At 48.2% G+C, this 16,426-nt stretch overlaps 1 protein-coding gene across 1 annotated transcript; it reads left to right on the forward strand.

The window, feature by feature from the left end:
• Positions 1-1,220: 1,220 nt before the first annotated feature.
• LOC128596338 (neuroblastoma breakpoint family member 6-like protein) lies at positions 1,221-13,034 on the forward strand. Its single transcript, XM_053606020.1, has 8 exons — positions 1,221-1,398; positions 3,313-3,415; positions 4,213-4,415; positions 9,122-9,173; positions 9,937-10,112; positions 11,015-11,066; positions 11,785-11,972; positions 12,975-13,034. The coding sequence occupies exons 1-8, from the start codon at positions 1,221-1,223 to the stop codon at positions 13,025-13,027; spliced, it is 1,005 nt and encodes a 334-aa protein (XP_053461995.1). The 3' UTR covers positions 13,028-13,034.
• The last annotated feature ends 3,392 nt before the right edge of the window (positions 13,035-16,426 follow it).

Genomic DNA, 16,426 nt, shown 5'->3' on the forward strand with positions numbered 1-16,426 from the left:
CTCAGCACCCAGACTCAGGACCTTGATCTTTCCTTGTAGTCAGGGAAACACAACATGAGGGTGACACTGTCAGGTCAGGTCAGTTCACAAAGATCTATGGAGCAGTTTCCATGGACCTGCTCTTGACCCTTGTCCTGTGCAGTATGGGGAAGAAATGGCCAAACACCTAAAATCTGCCACCAGGTTGACATGTCCTCCCAACATAGATGATCACATCTGTGACAGCTGGTAAAGAGAACATAAGGTGTACAATGAAATCCCTTAGTAACAACTGTGAAATATAATGCTTAGTGACGGCAAATAAAAACCCAAAGCAGCCCTCAGAGAGGGAGGACACAGGTGGCAGGGACATCTCAGGTGATGTTGGTGTAATGAGGAACATGCAGCTGCCCTCGTGAGAGAATGTGTGCCAACACAAAACTAGAATGCAGCAGACACCAAGGCAAGACAGAAGCAGATGGAAATCCAGGTGTTCGCCTCCTTAGCGTTACAAACTCAGTGTGCTTCTGTCCTGTTCACAGAGCGGGAAGGAAGATGCAGAGAGGAACGGTGGGAGAGATGCACATGGGACAGTACAGAGTTTCACAGTATTCAGTGCAGGAAACACCCTAAGATCTGCATTCACGGTAATGAAATGCTCAGGTGACTACATAATAACCTGGAAGAAAAAAAAAACAGGTGGGGAAACTGTTTCCACTTAGATATTTTCATTTGTGTGAGGATGAACATAGGAAATAGGCTGAGATTTCTTGGAAAGGGCTGGGTGGTGGCATCACACAAGCTTGCAGCACTTTGCATCATGGCTGCCCTTGGGTGTCCCCATCAGAAGTGACCTTCACACTGGACCACGTGGCTGGTGTATCAGCATAGGCCAGGCAACCGGAAGGCAGGGGCCCCTCAGGTTCTGAGACACCCCCACCTTCTAATTCTGTTATGGCAACCCCAGGCTGTTACCTGGAGGCTGGGCTCTGCCTACCTCACTTCACACAGAACGTGAGCTACTGCCGGGACATAGCTCTGAGCTGTGTGAAACCGTGACACATTTTGTTTAGCAGAGTAGAGACTTAATCAGATTGCCCCCAACAGTAAGTTAAGAGTGACATGTTTGTCATCCCCCAGTCCTGATGAAACCTATTGGATTTCCCTAGTTTCTCACCCATCCTGTCTTTGGGTTTCTTCTCCCCAGTCCCAGGTGGTGCCTCTACGGCCTATACTAGGTCATGGCCGGACCTGCCCCCACTGCCTGCAGGCAGAAGGCAGAGGTCACCGCTGGGGACCAAATAAAGGAGCTGCGGGCCCAGCTGGCCGAGCGAAGACAGCAGGTGCTAGACCTCAGGGAGCGGCTGACCATCTCGGAGTCCACTACCTTCTCCCTGGCCAACGAGCTACAGCGATACAGTAAGTTCTGCAGGGTCATGGTCCTCATGACCTCTGTGAGTGACCCTGTGTCTTCTGTCTGAACAAATCCACACTCAGTGGACTTCATTCTTCCCTTCCCTTTACACAACTTCATCCTGAATATTTTTTTGGAAAAGAACAGTGGCTGTTTGACCTTCATTTTCTCTGAGGAGGGAAACACTGAGGCACCAGGGCTTCACCCTGGTTCCACGTGAGGAGCGGGAGGTGACTCAGGTCACAGTCTCAGTTGTTTGTTCCCTCAGCAGGCTGGGACGTGCCTGTTATTTGGAGGCACAAGTTGAACTGGTGTGTCCAATGTCCTCTCTGTACTGTGTCCAATCCCACAGTCATGTAGCGTCATTGTGGGTCTGAAGTTCTGGGACTGACAGACTTCCATTCAATTCAAGCTTCTGTTGAGCCCCAGGAGGAGCGCACGGTGATAGGAGGGAGGTGGTGACAGGACATAACCCCCAGCTCTAAAGGAGCTTCCTGAGGAGTGTGGTCCCAATAGACGCTGTGGATCCTGAGTGACCCCAGGGAGAGGGCCGACCCTGTGGGAGGGAGCCTGTCTCCTGGAACTCTGGTGCTCGTGTGAGTCATTTCAAACATGGCTGTCAGGGACATGGTGTTTCTGTGCATGTCAGGGAACCCCTCCTTCCACTGTGTGTCCCCTGAGCTGGAGAATCTTCAGGGACCAAGGACAGCCAGGAGGTTCAAGTGGCCCTTGCAGGCCTAAGGTAGGAGATGTGATGCCCAAGTGAGAACAGGGCCGAGGAGGAGAGCAGCAGCCCTGTGACTCAGCAGCAGGCAGGGGGCCCTTCCCTTGGTCCTCTTGGTCACTGCCAGCCCTTGTCCTGCTCGGGAAGAGAAGCTGTAGTGACTGAGGGATCCTGGGAATGGGTCACGTGCACAGCAGCAGGGTCACAAGGAATCTTGTCCTCTGAGGCTAAATTTACATTATGATGCTACAGATTATTTTCCAGCAAAGCACTGGGGATTTTTTTAAGTGACAAGCCTTGAACGAGAAAAGTAAAAATTGTAAAGTGAAGAGAAGGGTTTGGGGAAAGGACAAACTGGGTTTTATCATCACTCATCCTTGTCATCATCCTATGAGGATATGAAACAACTGTAAAGTGGACGGAGAAGACAGAACAGGGCTGAGGACCTGGGTGAGGTCACAGGATGGAGAGCAGGGACCCTGGGAATGTCTCTGGCTCCAGTTCAATTTGTTGGTCCCCTCTGTACCTCAGTTTCCCTCTGTTTACACAGTGCTTTCCTGCACCCATTTCTTTGATTGTAAGGAGCACGTGAGTTAATCCTTGTGAAGCTCTCACGCAGGTCTGTCAGGAGTGCACACTCTGAGCTCAGAGTTTGTCCCTTCTCATTTAACTCAGGCCACCATAGAGTTTGGGAATTTTTGTCTGAGGTCCTTGTGGTCTAATGACTTAAAGTTTTTCACCAGTGTTTCCAGGCAAGATGATTGATCTGTGGGACACTCAACGCTCTCCACATTCCCAGCACAAAGGACCCTTGGTCTTGCCTTCCTCAGGGCCTTTCTGGCTGTGCAGGAATCACTCCTCATGCCCCAGCACTGAGTTTATATTACAGGCTGTTTAGCTTGGTCCAGTGGCCCCTGACTCAGGGCCAGTCCTTAGGCGATGTCAATTGTCCTAAATCCCAATTCAAAATTGTCAGGTGACTTCCTGTGCCTTTAAGCTTCTCTTTCCTCATGGTTTAATAGGGGTTACACATGGGGGTGTGAGGTTGAGAAATAAATTCTATAAATTCACCCCAGCAGAACCTGGTATTGCAGAAAGTTTAGTCCTGGAGATGGATCCTGTGTCCTCCCAAGTAGCAGTGCCCACAGCCGCATGTCAGTCTCCCACTGAGGCAGGTGTATCTGTCTTTCCTCAGAATGCCAAAAATTCAAGGGTATTCTTGAAGCTGTGCTCGGGGAGAAGGTAGATGTTGAAGAGGAAAAGCAGGCTGAGGACTCAGCTCTCACTGCCCAGCTCAGGTGAGGGGCCGAGGTGTGGGAGGTGGGAAGGTGTGGGAGTCCCCGAAGTGGGTGTCTCAGCTAGGACAGCTCAGAGCTCCGCTGGGCAGGGCTTGGGCAGAACGGACACAGCGGGCATGTGGTGAATGCACAGTAATAAAACAAGTGAGCAAAACAATCAGTCTAAAATTGTTGGTCAGAGAAATGTTTTCTCTTTTCAAATTATAATTATTAAGGAAAATTAACAGAACAAAAATTTAAAGAAGGCTAGTGAGTAACTCAGCAGCACTTAGTGTAGTCAAAATGTGCGTTCAGAGCATGGAGACACTCCAAGCCCAGAGTTCACTCTGCGTAGTGTGTCCATGGAACCCAATTGCACTCGGACACCTCCCAGTCACACGATTCAAACTTAACAGTGTTGCGAATTTACCATCCCATTTACTCTGAGCTGCAGTCACCTCTGCACTGAATGTGGCTTCTGATTGTTTTCCCTGGAGAATATCATCTCCTTGGCCCTGTCACCTGTGTTCTTTCACGGTAGGAATCGGCCCCAGCTGGGCCTGGCCACACATCTTTGTGAGGCTGTGTGTCCAGTCCGACCACGAAGGGAAAGTCCAGGACTCTCACAGGAGCACTCACGGACACTGAGGGACTTTCCTCACACATTCTTCTCTTTCCTTGCCACAGTAGGTCCCCAAATGTGTGCCAGGATTGTATTTGAATGCTTCCTGGGACGTTCCCACTGAAATCTCTGCCAGAGCCCATATAATACATTGTTCACGGGACCCTTTCAAAATTTCCTTTTGCTCTGTCCACAGGGAAGCTCAAAAGATCATTGAGCGTCAGGCCCAAGAGCTGGCCCAGCTGAGGCAGAAACTAGAGAAGAGCAGAGAGGTGTCCTTTGTAATCAAGACCCTCCTCTGTGAAGATGACCCTGAGAACAACCAGGGGCAGGGCCTTCATTGTCTGCTGGCTGCGGGGCGCAGGCTGGCCGAACGCCTTGCCGGCTTGCTCAGCCCAGGTAAGGTGGCCACAGGCCCTCACCACTCTGAGCTGATGTAAAGTGCCTGGCTCACAAGGCACTGCACCTCCAATGTGGCTCTTTAACCAGATGTCCAGGTTTGTAGGTCACTTTTGAGGTCATGACAGGATCTGGGCTGGCCAATGGACACAGAGGACAGAAATGGTTGCGGTGAGCTCCTACTGTCCCAACTCAGTCCTTCCTCCTGGGGCACCATGGCCTGGGGGTGAGGACACAGCCTCCATTCCCTGTCTGGGTACAGCAGGAGGGTGTGACAGCTCTCCTTGGTAGGGGGACAGCAGTCCTGGCCTAGGAATGACAGTTTCATGCTGTGGCCTGAACTGAGTGCAGTCTTTATAGCCTGGGAGGAAGTCTTCCTTTTTAATTTTTACTATCCTTTTCTGCCTAAAGATCTACAGGCAAAGTCAGTATGTCATATCTCAGGCTAGCAGCTTGTGTCCTCTGTCCTCCTTTCTCTGTATCTTCAATAGAGGTTTAGGAATTATTGTAGTGAGCTCTTTTTTTTTCTTTTTTTGTAGAGACAGAGTCTCACTTTATAGCCCTCAGTAGAGTGCCGTGGCCACACACAGCTCACAGCAACTCCAACTCCTGGGCTTAAGCGATTCTCTTGCCTCAGCCTCCCAAGCAGCTGGGACTACAGGCGCCTGCCACAATGCCCGGCTATTTTTTGGTTGCAGTTTGGCCCGGGCCAGGTTTGAACCCGCCACCCTCGGTACATGGGGCCGGCGCCCTACCGACTGAGCCACAGGAGCTCTTAAGGAACCAGCTTCTGGTTTTGTGATTTTGTGCACTGATGTCTCTGATTTTAATATGATTGAGTCTGTTGTATTGTTAGTGATTTTTTATGACTCCTTTGGATTTGATTTGTTCTTCCTTTTCAGCATCCTATACAGGATGCCTATATGATCAATTGTAGATCATTTTTCTCTTCTATGACATTGATTCACTGTCATAGGTTTACCTCTAGCGCAGCTTTTGCTGTATGCAAGGATTTTTGAATAGTTGTATTTTCATTTTTATTTATTTCAAAGAATTTAAAATTTCTTCTAAGATTTCCTCATTGACCCAGTAGAAATGATTTGTCTAATTTGCATATATTTCGTATTTCCCAGCTATATTTCTATTTCTAACTCCTAGTTTTTTTCCACTGTAGTCCAAGGGCATATTTGCTATGCTTTCTGGTTTTAATTTCTTGAGGTATGTTTCACGGCCCAGATGGTGTCTGTCTTGGTGAATGTTTCATGTGAGTTTTGAAAGAATATGTGTTGTGGGTTGAGTAGTCTGTACATGTCATTTCTATCCAGCTGATTGATGACGCTGTTCAGTTCAAGTGTCTACTTACTGATTTTCTACTTGCTGGATCTTTCCGTCACCGATAGAGTGGGGGTGAATTCTCCAATTGTCGTAGGGAACTCTTCCCCTTAATGCAATTCTCTTTTTGCCACAAATACTTTGATATTCTTTCATGGGGAGCACACACACACATTCCCTCCTATGTCTTCTTAGAGATTAATCCCCTTCCATTATGTAATAGTTCTAATTATCTCTGAAAATTGTTTTATTGATGGGAAATCTGCTAGGTCTGAAATCATTACTACTAGAACATTCTTTCGATTAGTGTTAATATGGTATAACGTTCTCCATTCTTTTCTTTTAGTCTACCTCTGATATGTTAATTCAAATGGGCTTATTGAGGACCACATAGACCCTGTCTAATTTAGCAATATTTTTTCAATTGGTATGTTTGGACCATTAAACTAAGTTTTTATGCATAATTTGGTTAATATTTACCATATTTATCACTATTTTATATTTGTTCCTCTTTTCTAGTTTTCTTACTGTTAGTTTGTTTTCAACTCTTCCCTCTTTTTCTTCCTTTTCTGGTTTTCTTAAATGGAAAGAGAATTTCATGTGATTGTATATTCTCTCATCTCCTGGCTGTCAGTTAAATATTTATTGAATTATATTCTTATGGGTAGTAGTCACCCTTGACATCACAATATTGATTTACATCTAATCTGAGCTATTTTTTACCTTACACTATGTTGCTTCAAGGGTAAAAGTCACTTTATTTATTTACTTACTTTTTATTTTATTTTATTTTATTTTATTTATTTATTTCTTGAGACTAGGTGTCACTATGTTGCCCTTGGTAGAGTGCCGTGGTGTCACAGCTCACAGCAACCTCAAAGTTGGGCTTAAGCAATTCTCTTGCCTCAGGCTCCCAAGTGTCTGGGACTACAGGCCCCTGCCACGTGCTTGGCTATTTTCTTATTGCAGTTGTCATTGTTGTTTACCAGGCCCAGGCTGGGCTCAAACCTGCCAGCCCTGGTGCATGTGGCTGGCGCCATAACCACTGTGCTAAGGGGGCCGAGCCTAGTGACTCTATTTATAATGGAGTATTCTGAATTCTTCTTTCCCATCCATAATAGTTTGCTGTGACTTCATTTCACTTACCAGTCAAGTAGAATCACTGAATACAGCATTGCTATCATTATTTTAAACACAGTGTTAACTGGTTAGATCATTTAAAGTTAAGAAAAATCAAAGGTTTCATTTTACCTTCATCCAATATTATACATTTCCCTCTAAGCACAGCTTTTACTGTATCCCAACAATAAAGTTTCTGTACAGATTTTTACTTTTTTGCCAAGGTAAGAATTTCAATTCTCATGAATACTGCTTCTCTTTTATTTATTTATTTATTATTTTGCTCTCCCCCTTCTGATATTCCAAATATGCTCATTTTAGACTTCAATAATTATCTCATAATTCTTAAATATTTTTTGTTCCTATTCCTTTATTTCCCATTGTATTTCATCTTTGAAAAATTGAATTAACATTTCCTCAAGCTCAGTGAAGATCGCCACAAACATGTGAACTTCACTGAGTCCATCAAGGTCATTTTCTATTTCTCTTGAAGTGTTTTTATTTCTAGGATTTCTTTTGAACTTATGCTTAAAGTTTCCATCCCTCTACTTCTCTGTCCATTTGTTCTTCAGTGTTGCACACATTCCCCACTAAAGCCCTGAGCATAGTGACAAGGGCTGCTTTAAATTCCTGATGTGATATTTGCAAATATTTCCCATATCTGAGCCTAGTTCTCATGTTTATTGCATCTCTTCAAACTGTCTTTTATCTTCTCTCATGTCATTTAATTATTTTGTTAAAAGTCACACGTGATTTCTGGGTAGTTGAAATGGAGGTGAAGAGCTGTTTGGTGTGAGAATGTTTGTCTGTCTGACTAGGTTCTTGTTTGTGTTTCTGTTTACAGTTTCCGTAGGTGTCAGAGTCTGTCATTTTCTCTGATAGTCATGTTTTTGTGCCCTCTGCTGTCTTTTTTTCTCCCCCCACACAGTTCTCATTCCTTAAGGAATAAACTTACAGTTCTTTAAGTCACTTTCTCCCGTTATCACAAGCGAGCCCTACTGAAGGCCAGTTCAGTGTGGAAGAAGGGGAGGCATTCCCTGGTCTCAGGGCCTCACTGAGCCTGTGTCCCTCGGCTGTGACCCTAAGAACTCAGGATTTCCTTCCAACCCATTCTGCTTGGAAGACTGAAGAAGATTAGAGGGGCAGAAGTTGGGTATTCTCTTCCCTGCATGTCTCTTAGGGTCTTGTAAAGTCACAGGGGTGAGGTCTAGTGCAAACTTCTCTTCTGAGAACAGGACCTGTGAGCAAAGCAGCATGGTCTTGCTACATTTAAAATGTGTAGTACCACACTCCTACCCCTGGAGAAATTAATAGATTTTTCTCTACACTTCACCATGAGAAAATGGTTGGTTTCAGGTGGTAAATGCCCCATACGTTTGGGTACTCGTAACTGTAAACTTCTGTTTCATTTCTCAGAGTAATCCTTCAACAATTAATCTATTAAACTTTAGGATTAAAAGTGGTCCATGTCTTTACAAGTGCTGGTGTTCCCTCCGAAGAAGTCATCATTTTCTGTGTTAACATGTCTCCACATCCAGTGTGTGCACCGGGTGGTCCTGTGAATTCATTGGCTCTCAAGGATGTGAGAATTGTTGATGTCATGTTTGTTCAGGCGTTTCCTATTGGTGAGGACAGGAGTGATGATTTCTGATAATCCGATGTCACATACAAATTACTGAGATGTCCCCAGGCATTCTGTAGAATGGAAAATACAATAATTTTTTAACTTTTTAGATGACTTTCCCACCATGGTCACAAACAATCTTGAAGCACGGGTGGTCCCAGCTACTTGGGAGGGTTAGGCTAGAGCATTTCTTGAGCCCAACAGTTTGAGGTTGTCATGAGCTTTGATGCCACGGCACTCTAATAATGATGAGAAGGTGAGACTCTATCTCCATTAAAAAAAAAAAAGTTTTATGGAAACATGAAAGTTGCAGTTGTGAAAAGAGAGGGATGGAGAAAAACTTCTCTATTGCATGTGTCAAACATGTTATTTTAGACTTTTATCTTCCATTTCCACAAGTGTGCAAGGACAATGATGCACCAGATCAGGCAAAATTTGCCTGGTGGTTCAGAAAACAGATCAGGACAATTATTGAAATATAAAATAGGAGACGTGTGCTATAGTTCCAGCAGGGAGTCCTGACATCATACACAGGTCTCTATGTCTCTCTGCCCAGATAAACCACTGTGTTTGTAGGGAGTGATGGGGAGTGACTCAAGGTATGACTGGATTTTTCTGACTTTATGTGCAGAGAACTGTGAAGAGGAGGAGGACAAGAAGGAAGAAGAGTCCCCAGCCCCCAGGTACCAGTGAATGAGCAGGATCTGGACGAGGATGGGTAACATATAAGAGGGGCCACATTGAACACTCCCAGAAGTCTAAAGTGGCAAGAGTATCCCATGCGTAGGTCCATGCCATCTACTCGTTTCTTGATGATTTTCACTAAGCTGATGGAAAACTGCTTCTTTTAATGAGGTTGCTGATTGCCTTCAAGGGACTTCTCAGTAACTGAGGAGAAGAAACCAGGCTTAGAGATTTTTGAAGTCTCAACATCTACGCCTCTGTGGCTGCTCTCAGGATGACATGAACACCTGCTGTCTGCATATCGGGTGGAAGGGATTTTAGAGCAAGGATTGTAACCACACAAACATACCTGCATCATGTCATCATGGGTAGAAACAGTCCAGGAAGGTCCAAGAGCTCTTGATTAGACATTGCAGGGAGCCCGTGTTCACTTAGCTTCTGTGGGAATGCTCAACACTGTCCCTGCATGAGGCTGACCCGTCTGTGATGCTCTGTGTGTGCTGGCCATCAACTCTGTACCACAGGGGACAGTTGTGTCCCCTTCCTCACTAGCCCCTGGTCTGGCCAGTGCACTGAACACTCGATCCTCTCTCACTCCCGCCCTTGAAATGCCCACATCCTTCCCACATTGAAGAAGGATCCTTTTTCTTTTGGGGGGCAGGTCCTTGGTATCTGTGACTGTCCTGAATGCCTCTACTCAGGACATTCTGGGCACCTGCTGTCACATCCCTGTGGGTTTAATTGTGTTCTGTAACCCTCTAGGCTGAACATGGAGGCCCAGGAGGAGGAGGAAATGAGTGGAGTCCTACAGGACTCACCGGATGAAGGACACCAGGCTTCTGCCAGTCATCAGCACCTGGATGACACCCACCAGCCTGCCTGCACGAGTGCATCCCTCTGTAAGGAGCAGGACGTCTCCTGTTCTCTGGATGCAGCTAGTGAGTGCTCCCATTAACAGAGAAGACACTCCCAATTGTCCTGCAGGTGACTCTATACAAGTTGGGCTCTAAAGGCAGACTCAGGGAGGTGAACCGAGGAATGTATAACTCACCAGAGGCATCACTGGTGCAGGTGCACAGCAGGGTGGGCACAAGCCTGTTCTCTACAGATGGGACGTCTGACCTCTCCTGAGTGGTACTTTTAGTGTTGATGCTAAACAGGGTGCTCTGACCATTAGGGACTGTCTGAGGAGGTGGACACTCCTCCTTTATATTTGCAGAGACAGATTGATGGCTCCTCAATTCTAGCCCATAATATCACTCACCTATATTTTCACATGGCCATGGTAACGTACCCCCCCAGAACATAAAAACCTCTGGAATGAATCTGAGATTATCTCTAAATACACAGAAGCGGCCTTGGCACCCTCCTCATCCTCGAATGAAAAATGTCCTTTTCCCTAAGCAGCACTGAAGTTCTTTCCCAGTGAAGGTTGTAGTGACTGCGTCATCATCTGGTCACATTGTCTGATCACATCTGTACCAAAAACTGCCACAGTATCTGGTGCATTAATGATTGAATACTGTACCAACATTTCTAGAAAGCCACTAGGAAGGCTCTTCCTGCTTACTGGCGAAACTATGTTGAAGTGTTTTCCTTTGCTTAGGACAGGGGTCATTTTGACACTGATGAACCAGGTCAGAGCCAGTGTGCCCAGGGTCTCAGGATAGGACGCTTGGACACTTTTCAGAAGACACACTTTGAGGCTTCTTTGGATGTTCCCTTGGGATACTGTTCTCTCTCCCAGAATACATTCTCCGTGTGGTGCATAGGCCCTGGGATTGTGATGTCCCGTGAGCCAGGTGTGTATTGTGACTGGTCCTGTCTGGCTACTTTACAGAAACTCACAGTGATGAGAAGGGTGAGGAAGAAGAAGATCTGATTGTGGCCAGGTAAGTATGACAGCCACGTCCCGTGAGCACCGTGGCTCCACCTGAGCTGTCCAATCTAGGGAGATGTCCCCCTCACCATCCTGCTGCACACTCACATGTGGGTGGGCTTGGGGGTTCTTGTGTTGTGTCCACTGCCCACTGATTCCTCCAGTTGAATAACATGGAATCATGTGACCCAGAAGGAACCAAACAGTCTCTGATGTCCTGCACGTGGGGAGTTAGTGTGTTTCTCTCCAAGGTTTGCCTAGTTCACTGGCAGAGATTCCATAGCAAGACATGTCAGTAGAAGAGAGAAATCAAAGACTGCATCGCATTTCAGCACACTGAGAGAACGAGGCCTGGGGGGGGCCGTGGTCTCCTGCAGTCACGATGCCTCAGGTGGTTGCTCCCGGTCACCTGGCATGTGCAGTGGGAACAAACTGCCTGAGCCACAGTGAGCGTTTGCTGGTTCTCACTGTGCTGCATGTTATCGCAGCACCTCGCAGGGGACAGGAGTGTACATCCTGGTCACCATGCCGTGTGGCCAGTGCCCTGAGCACCTTGACTGCCTCCCACCCTGCAGCCAGCTTCACTGACCTCTATTCTAGTGTAGTTGTTTCCACCTCCAGTTTAAAGGGCTGGTCTCACTGTCCTGGGCCCTCTGCCGTGGTCTTCCATGCAGACCAGCTGGGGTGTTGTTGGGTGCAATGTCTCTGAGCTGCATGTTTTGTCCTTCCAGTCTCAGCAGGGACATGGAGGACCTAGGTCCCATCCTGCAAACCTCACTGGGTGAGCAGCCTGTGACTGTCTCCAGTGGCTGCAATTTGTCTGGTCCTTGCCACCCTCTCAACACTGCTGCCCTCATGCCAGACGAGGGGGAGGTCGGCTCTCCCCTGGGTCCAGCCAGCGAGTCCTTCTCACTAGTAGGTACGTCTGAGTCCCCTCCCAGTTGGCCTCCACATGCTCTGGGCCCCACCCCTGTGCCAGGTAGAGAGTGCCAGCAGGTCCTGGAGTCCCACATGGCTGGAATATGAATGGAGGCCTGAGCATTAAGCCTGGACCTGGGAAGCCCAGGCTGCTGTGCTCTCTCCCCACTATAAGACCACATTTCTCATCCTGGGACTCACTGGCAAGGTCAGAGTGGGCCACACAGAGTTGACCAGGGTGGGTAGGTGGAAGAAACTGTGACAGACACAACCACCCCGGCTGTGCGGCACACACCTACACTGTGAGGCTGGGACTTGTGCTCTGCCCTCCAGGCCTCTGCTGGGGACGGCTCCATGAGCATCAGGGCGGGTCCACATATCTCGGTGGGCCTGCCTTTATCTGTGGAGGTGTTGCTACCCTGGCTCCCCATCCCATCACAATATATCTTGTCTCTAATTTGAATTACACTTGTCAAGGACTTTCAGAATACTGAGAAACAAACAAATACCTGTCATATTGACACCTGGACTTGGCTTTGAACTCAAGGAATGAACACTGTCACCTCCCACCTCTATAAGTAGCACAAGTCCCTGGACCCTGAGCAGCAGGTGTCCCTCACACACTTACCTGTGCACACTTTCCTGTAGATGCCACCCATCAGCATATGCTCAGTGTCACCTAACCTTCACTCACCTCCGTGGTGTCTATGGGGACAGCTGAGTCTTGCATAACTACCACTGTGAAGGCAACTTGCATGGTCCCTGGCACATCTGGGGCAGTAGACCTGGTCACCCAAGTTGGGGCAGAAGCTTCTGTGAGGACCCCACTGAGGGTCAGTCCTCTGGGATCTCAGACAGCCAGGTCCAGACACTCTCTACGGGGCACAACCAGCAGCCACCAGGTGTACACTGGGGTGAGTTGCACAGCACCTCTAGAAAGCAGCGAGGCAGACTCCCCCAATCTCTCAGGGTAATCATTGTATAACTATTTCCCCATTTTTAGCTGTGGACACATGTGGTGATGTGTCACAGCAGGCACCATCCATGGGGGGCTGAGGAGAGCAGGCCAAGTTCCTTCTCACAGGACACATGTAGGCTCCCTGCAGTATTCTGCCCAGAATGTCCTGTTTACATCCCTGAGTTGGCAGTGTATACAGCAGCAGCTATGTCATGATTGGCTCCACCTGGTTGCATTTGCAGACAACCTCCGTGAAACCAAGGCTGAAGAAGGACAAGGGCCAGCCTCTCCCAGGTGACTCTGATCATCATGACACTGTGAACTGGGGTAGTATTTGGGGACCTCATCTGGACATCCCAGAAAAGACAGATCAGCAGAAAGGATGTGTTTGGTCTGAGCAGCAACCGGGTCTGTTTAAGGGCGGTGCTTGTTTTCCCTGCTAGTCCTGTGCTGGTTACCACTTCCTATTCATTTCTGACCTTAAGTAACCTGGAGTCAGCCAGGGGACGTGTCCTTGTCTCTGGGTGTCCATATTCAAACACCTCCCACCTGTCCTCTCCTGTGGGGGTAAAATCAGGGAGGGTCGCGTGGCTGCTTCCTCCACTGCTGGCCTCAGTCTGTCGTAGCTTCTGTGGGAGATACACGTAAACAGACAAAAGGAAGTTCTATCAAGAGGGCACAGGGTGTGGGTACGCAATACCTCAGAAATGCACTCACTTTTCATGTAACTAACAGGAAACTAACATGAAATTGACGCCAGCATCCCATTGAAGAGGTGCCTGGGGTACAGTCACAGCAGCCTGTCCACAGTCCTCACCGGCCATTACCCCTTTCCACCTGATGTTCTCCCTTCTCCCACCTTAGGAAATGCTGGGTCCAGATTCATGAGCAGGCGCGAGAGCTGACCCAGCTGCGCCAACAGTTGTGGGAAGGGACGGCTGTGTCCTCGTCACTCAGTGAGCATCTCCAGACCCTCCTCACCCAGGAGAGAGACGACAACCACCAGGAGGAAGTGGTGGAGGGGCTCAGGCTGGCAGAGAGCCTCACCGGCTTGCTCAGCCCAGGTGAGGTGGCCACAGGCCCTGACGGCACAAAGTGCAGGCTCAGGGGAGATGCAGACTCCACAGGTCCCATTTGTACCAGCCTGTCCTTTGAGGTCAGCTTAGGGGCCATTACAAGATCAGGACTTCCTGGATGGGAAGAGAGGACAACTGCACTGATGGAAGGCCGGACTGAAAGGACAGGGGCTGTTTGTTAGAGTGACAGCGCCCTGGACTGAGAAGGAGGCTCCCAGTCTGTGTCCTCACTGCACGTGGCAGGTGTTGGACTGATCCTTCTTGCATTTTGCTTCTGCCTGTGTCAGATGTGAGCAGTGACGTGCATGGGAGCTGTAGTGGTGGAGGGGGGGTGTTTCTGAAGGTGCTTCAGGGAGGGGGAAGCCCCTTACTGTGTGGGGATGGACAAGGCACTTGAGAGAGAGGAACTTACTGGGGGAACTTTGGGTGACCCAGAAATCCATTCCATGCAGAGGATTTTCCAGCATAAACCAGCAGACTCCAACATGGCAGTGCCTGGGAAGTCCTCGGATGTCTAGAGGGACTGGGGATAGGGCTGTTTGTCCTCCCATGGGGAAGGCAGCTGGTTCTAGAAGGCAGCTGTGCAGAGACAGGGATCCTGCGCCTGGGGACCAGCTGTGACAAGAGGGAGGGTACAGATGGAGAAGGGAAGAGGAAATCTGGACAAGTATGGGGTAACTGGGGACCAGAAGACATTTTTAAACTTTCTGGGCTAGTTAGACAGTAGTTGCCATGAAGGTGACACATCAGAGCAAGGAGACTTTCTGTGCTACATGCTAAAGTCAATACAGGCCATTTTTTGAAGGACAACCATGTGCTTTCAGGGTGTCCTAAACCATACCTAGCTGTTTAAGTCTCCTGGCCCCGAAGTCCACTGTGTTTGTGATGAGTGACAAGAAAGTCCGTGATGTCTGACTGCACATTTCTGAATTTGCAGAAAATCATGAGGAAGTTGAAGTAGATCAAGAACCACTGGATGACCAAAACAGGTAAACTCTGGAGGATTCTAGAAAGAGCCGAGAGGAACGCAGCCCATCCATGATTCAGGGGAAATATAAACCACGGACTTCCCCATCTCAGTCACTGAACCAGTAGCGATGTAGTTTCTTAAATAAACGTCTGGATTCTGCATCTGGAACTGTGAGTGTTGGTCTGAGCCAAGGAGAACTAGCCAGTCAGGGCCTTCCCGGACTCACAGATCCACCTGGTCCTCCACACGGGGCAGAGGGGCAGGCGAGGGTCCTACTTTCCACTCAGTTATCTTTAGTCATGAGCAGCAATTTCATAGCAGCAACGATCAGTAGACAAGCAAAGTATCATCTCACAAAATTAAGAGAGAAAGGCCAAGGAAGTACAGAACTCTGCGGATCTGCAGTCTCAGGAGCTAAAGAGGCCCCTACAGGTACTAAAAACACTCGGCACAGTTTCCAAAGATGATCCACAATTGTGTTTTAAAGGCTTTAGTGGAATGTCCTCAAGGAACTCACTCTCAAACCTTAATAACTTATCTTCACTGACTTCTAAAAACAAATATTTCTTTTTATCCCACCTCAGTGAGTTCAACTTCCTTGTGGAAGCCCAGTGGCGAGAGCTGAAGCATCTCTACTACAAGTTACAGGCAGGGAGGGCTGCGTCCTCCTCCCTGACTGGGCATCTCCAGGCCCTTGTCAGCCACAACCATCCTGACTCCTCACAGGGTCAAGGTCGTAGACAATACCTGGCGGAGGGGCGCAGGCTGGCGCATTATCTGGCCCGCATGCTCAGCCCAGGTAAGGAGGCCACAGAGCCTGGGTGGGAACTGAACAGAGGGACACACTGGGCAGGAAGTCATGGTCTTTCAACTTTCAAGTGTGCTTCACGATGGAATATGGCCTCTGGGGAAGGAGGCAGAATGTTAGCGGGAAGAGAGCCCTGGACTAAAAGGCCACTGTCCCCAGCTCTTGCCTGAATACTGGCTCACACCTGTAGGTGAGGGACGGGTTTGGCACTCTGGACTTTTGTCCCCTCATCCGTAACATGTCCCATAGTGTGCTGCTTGGCACTTGTGAGCGCTGACGTAGTGAATGCCCATGAATGCACTTCCAGAAAGTACAGAGTCACTGAGGGTTTAGAAGGTTTTAGTTCAAGTAGTGCAGTCTGGGGCGGAAATGTCACTCAGTCCTAAGCACTTTCCCTGGAGGAACTGTCCCTGTCCCAGTGCAGAAGCCAACCTGGCTCAGTGAAATATCCCCACTACATTGAGGGAAGGAACAAAGGATTTCATTCCTTTCTCAGAGAACCGAGCAGGGTGTATTGGAGAATTGTCAGGGACACACTGGGCCTCCTTATAGAAAGAGGGGCACATGGCTAGAGAGATCCAGAAGAAACTGGGCAAGTATCCGCCATCTGGAGACTAAACAGATTTGAATGTTTCTAACTAAA

Source organism: Nycticebus coucang, chromosome 10, assembly GCF_027406575.1.
Source record: "Nycticebus coucang isolate mNycCou1 chromosome 10, mNycCou1.pri, whole genome shotgun sequence".
Taxonomy (NCBI): Eukaryota; Metazoa; Chordata; class Mammalia; order Primates; family Lorisidae; genus Nycticebus; species Nycticebus coucang.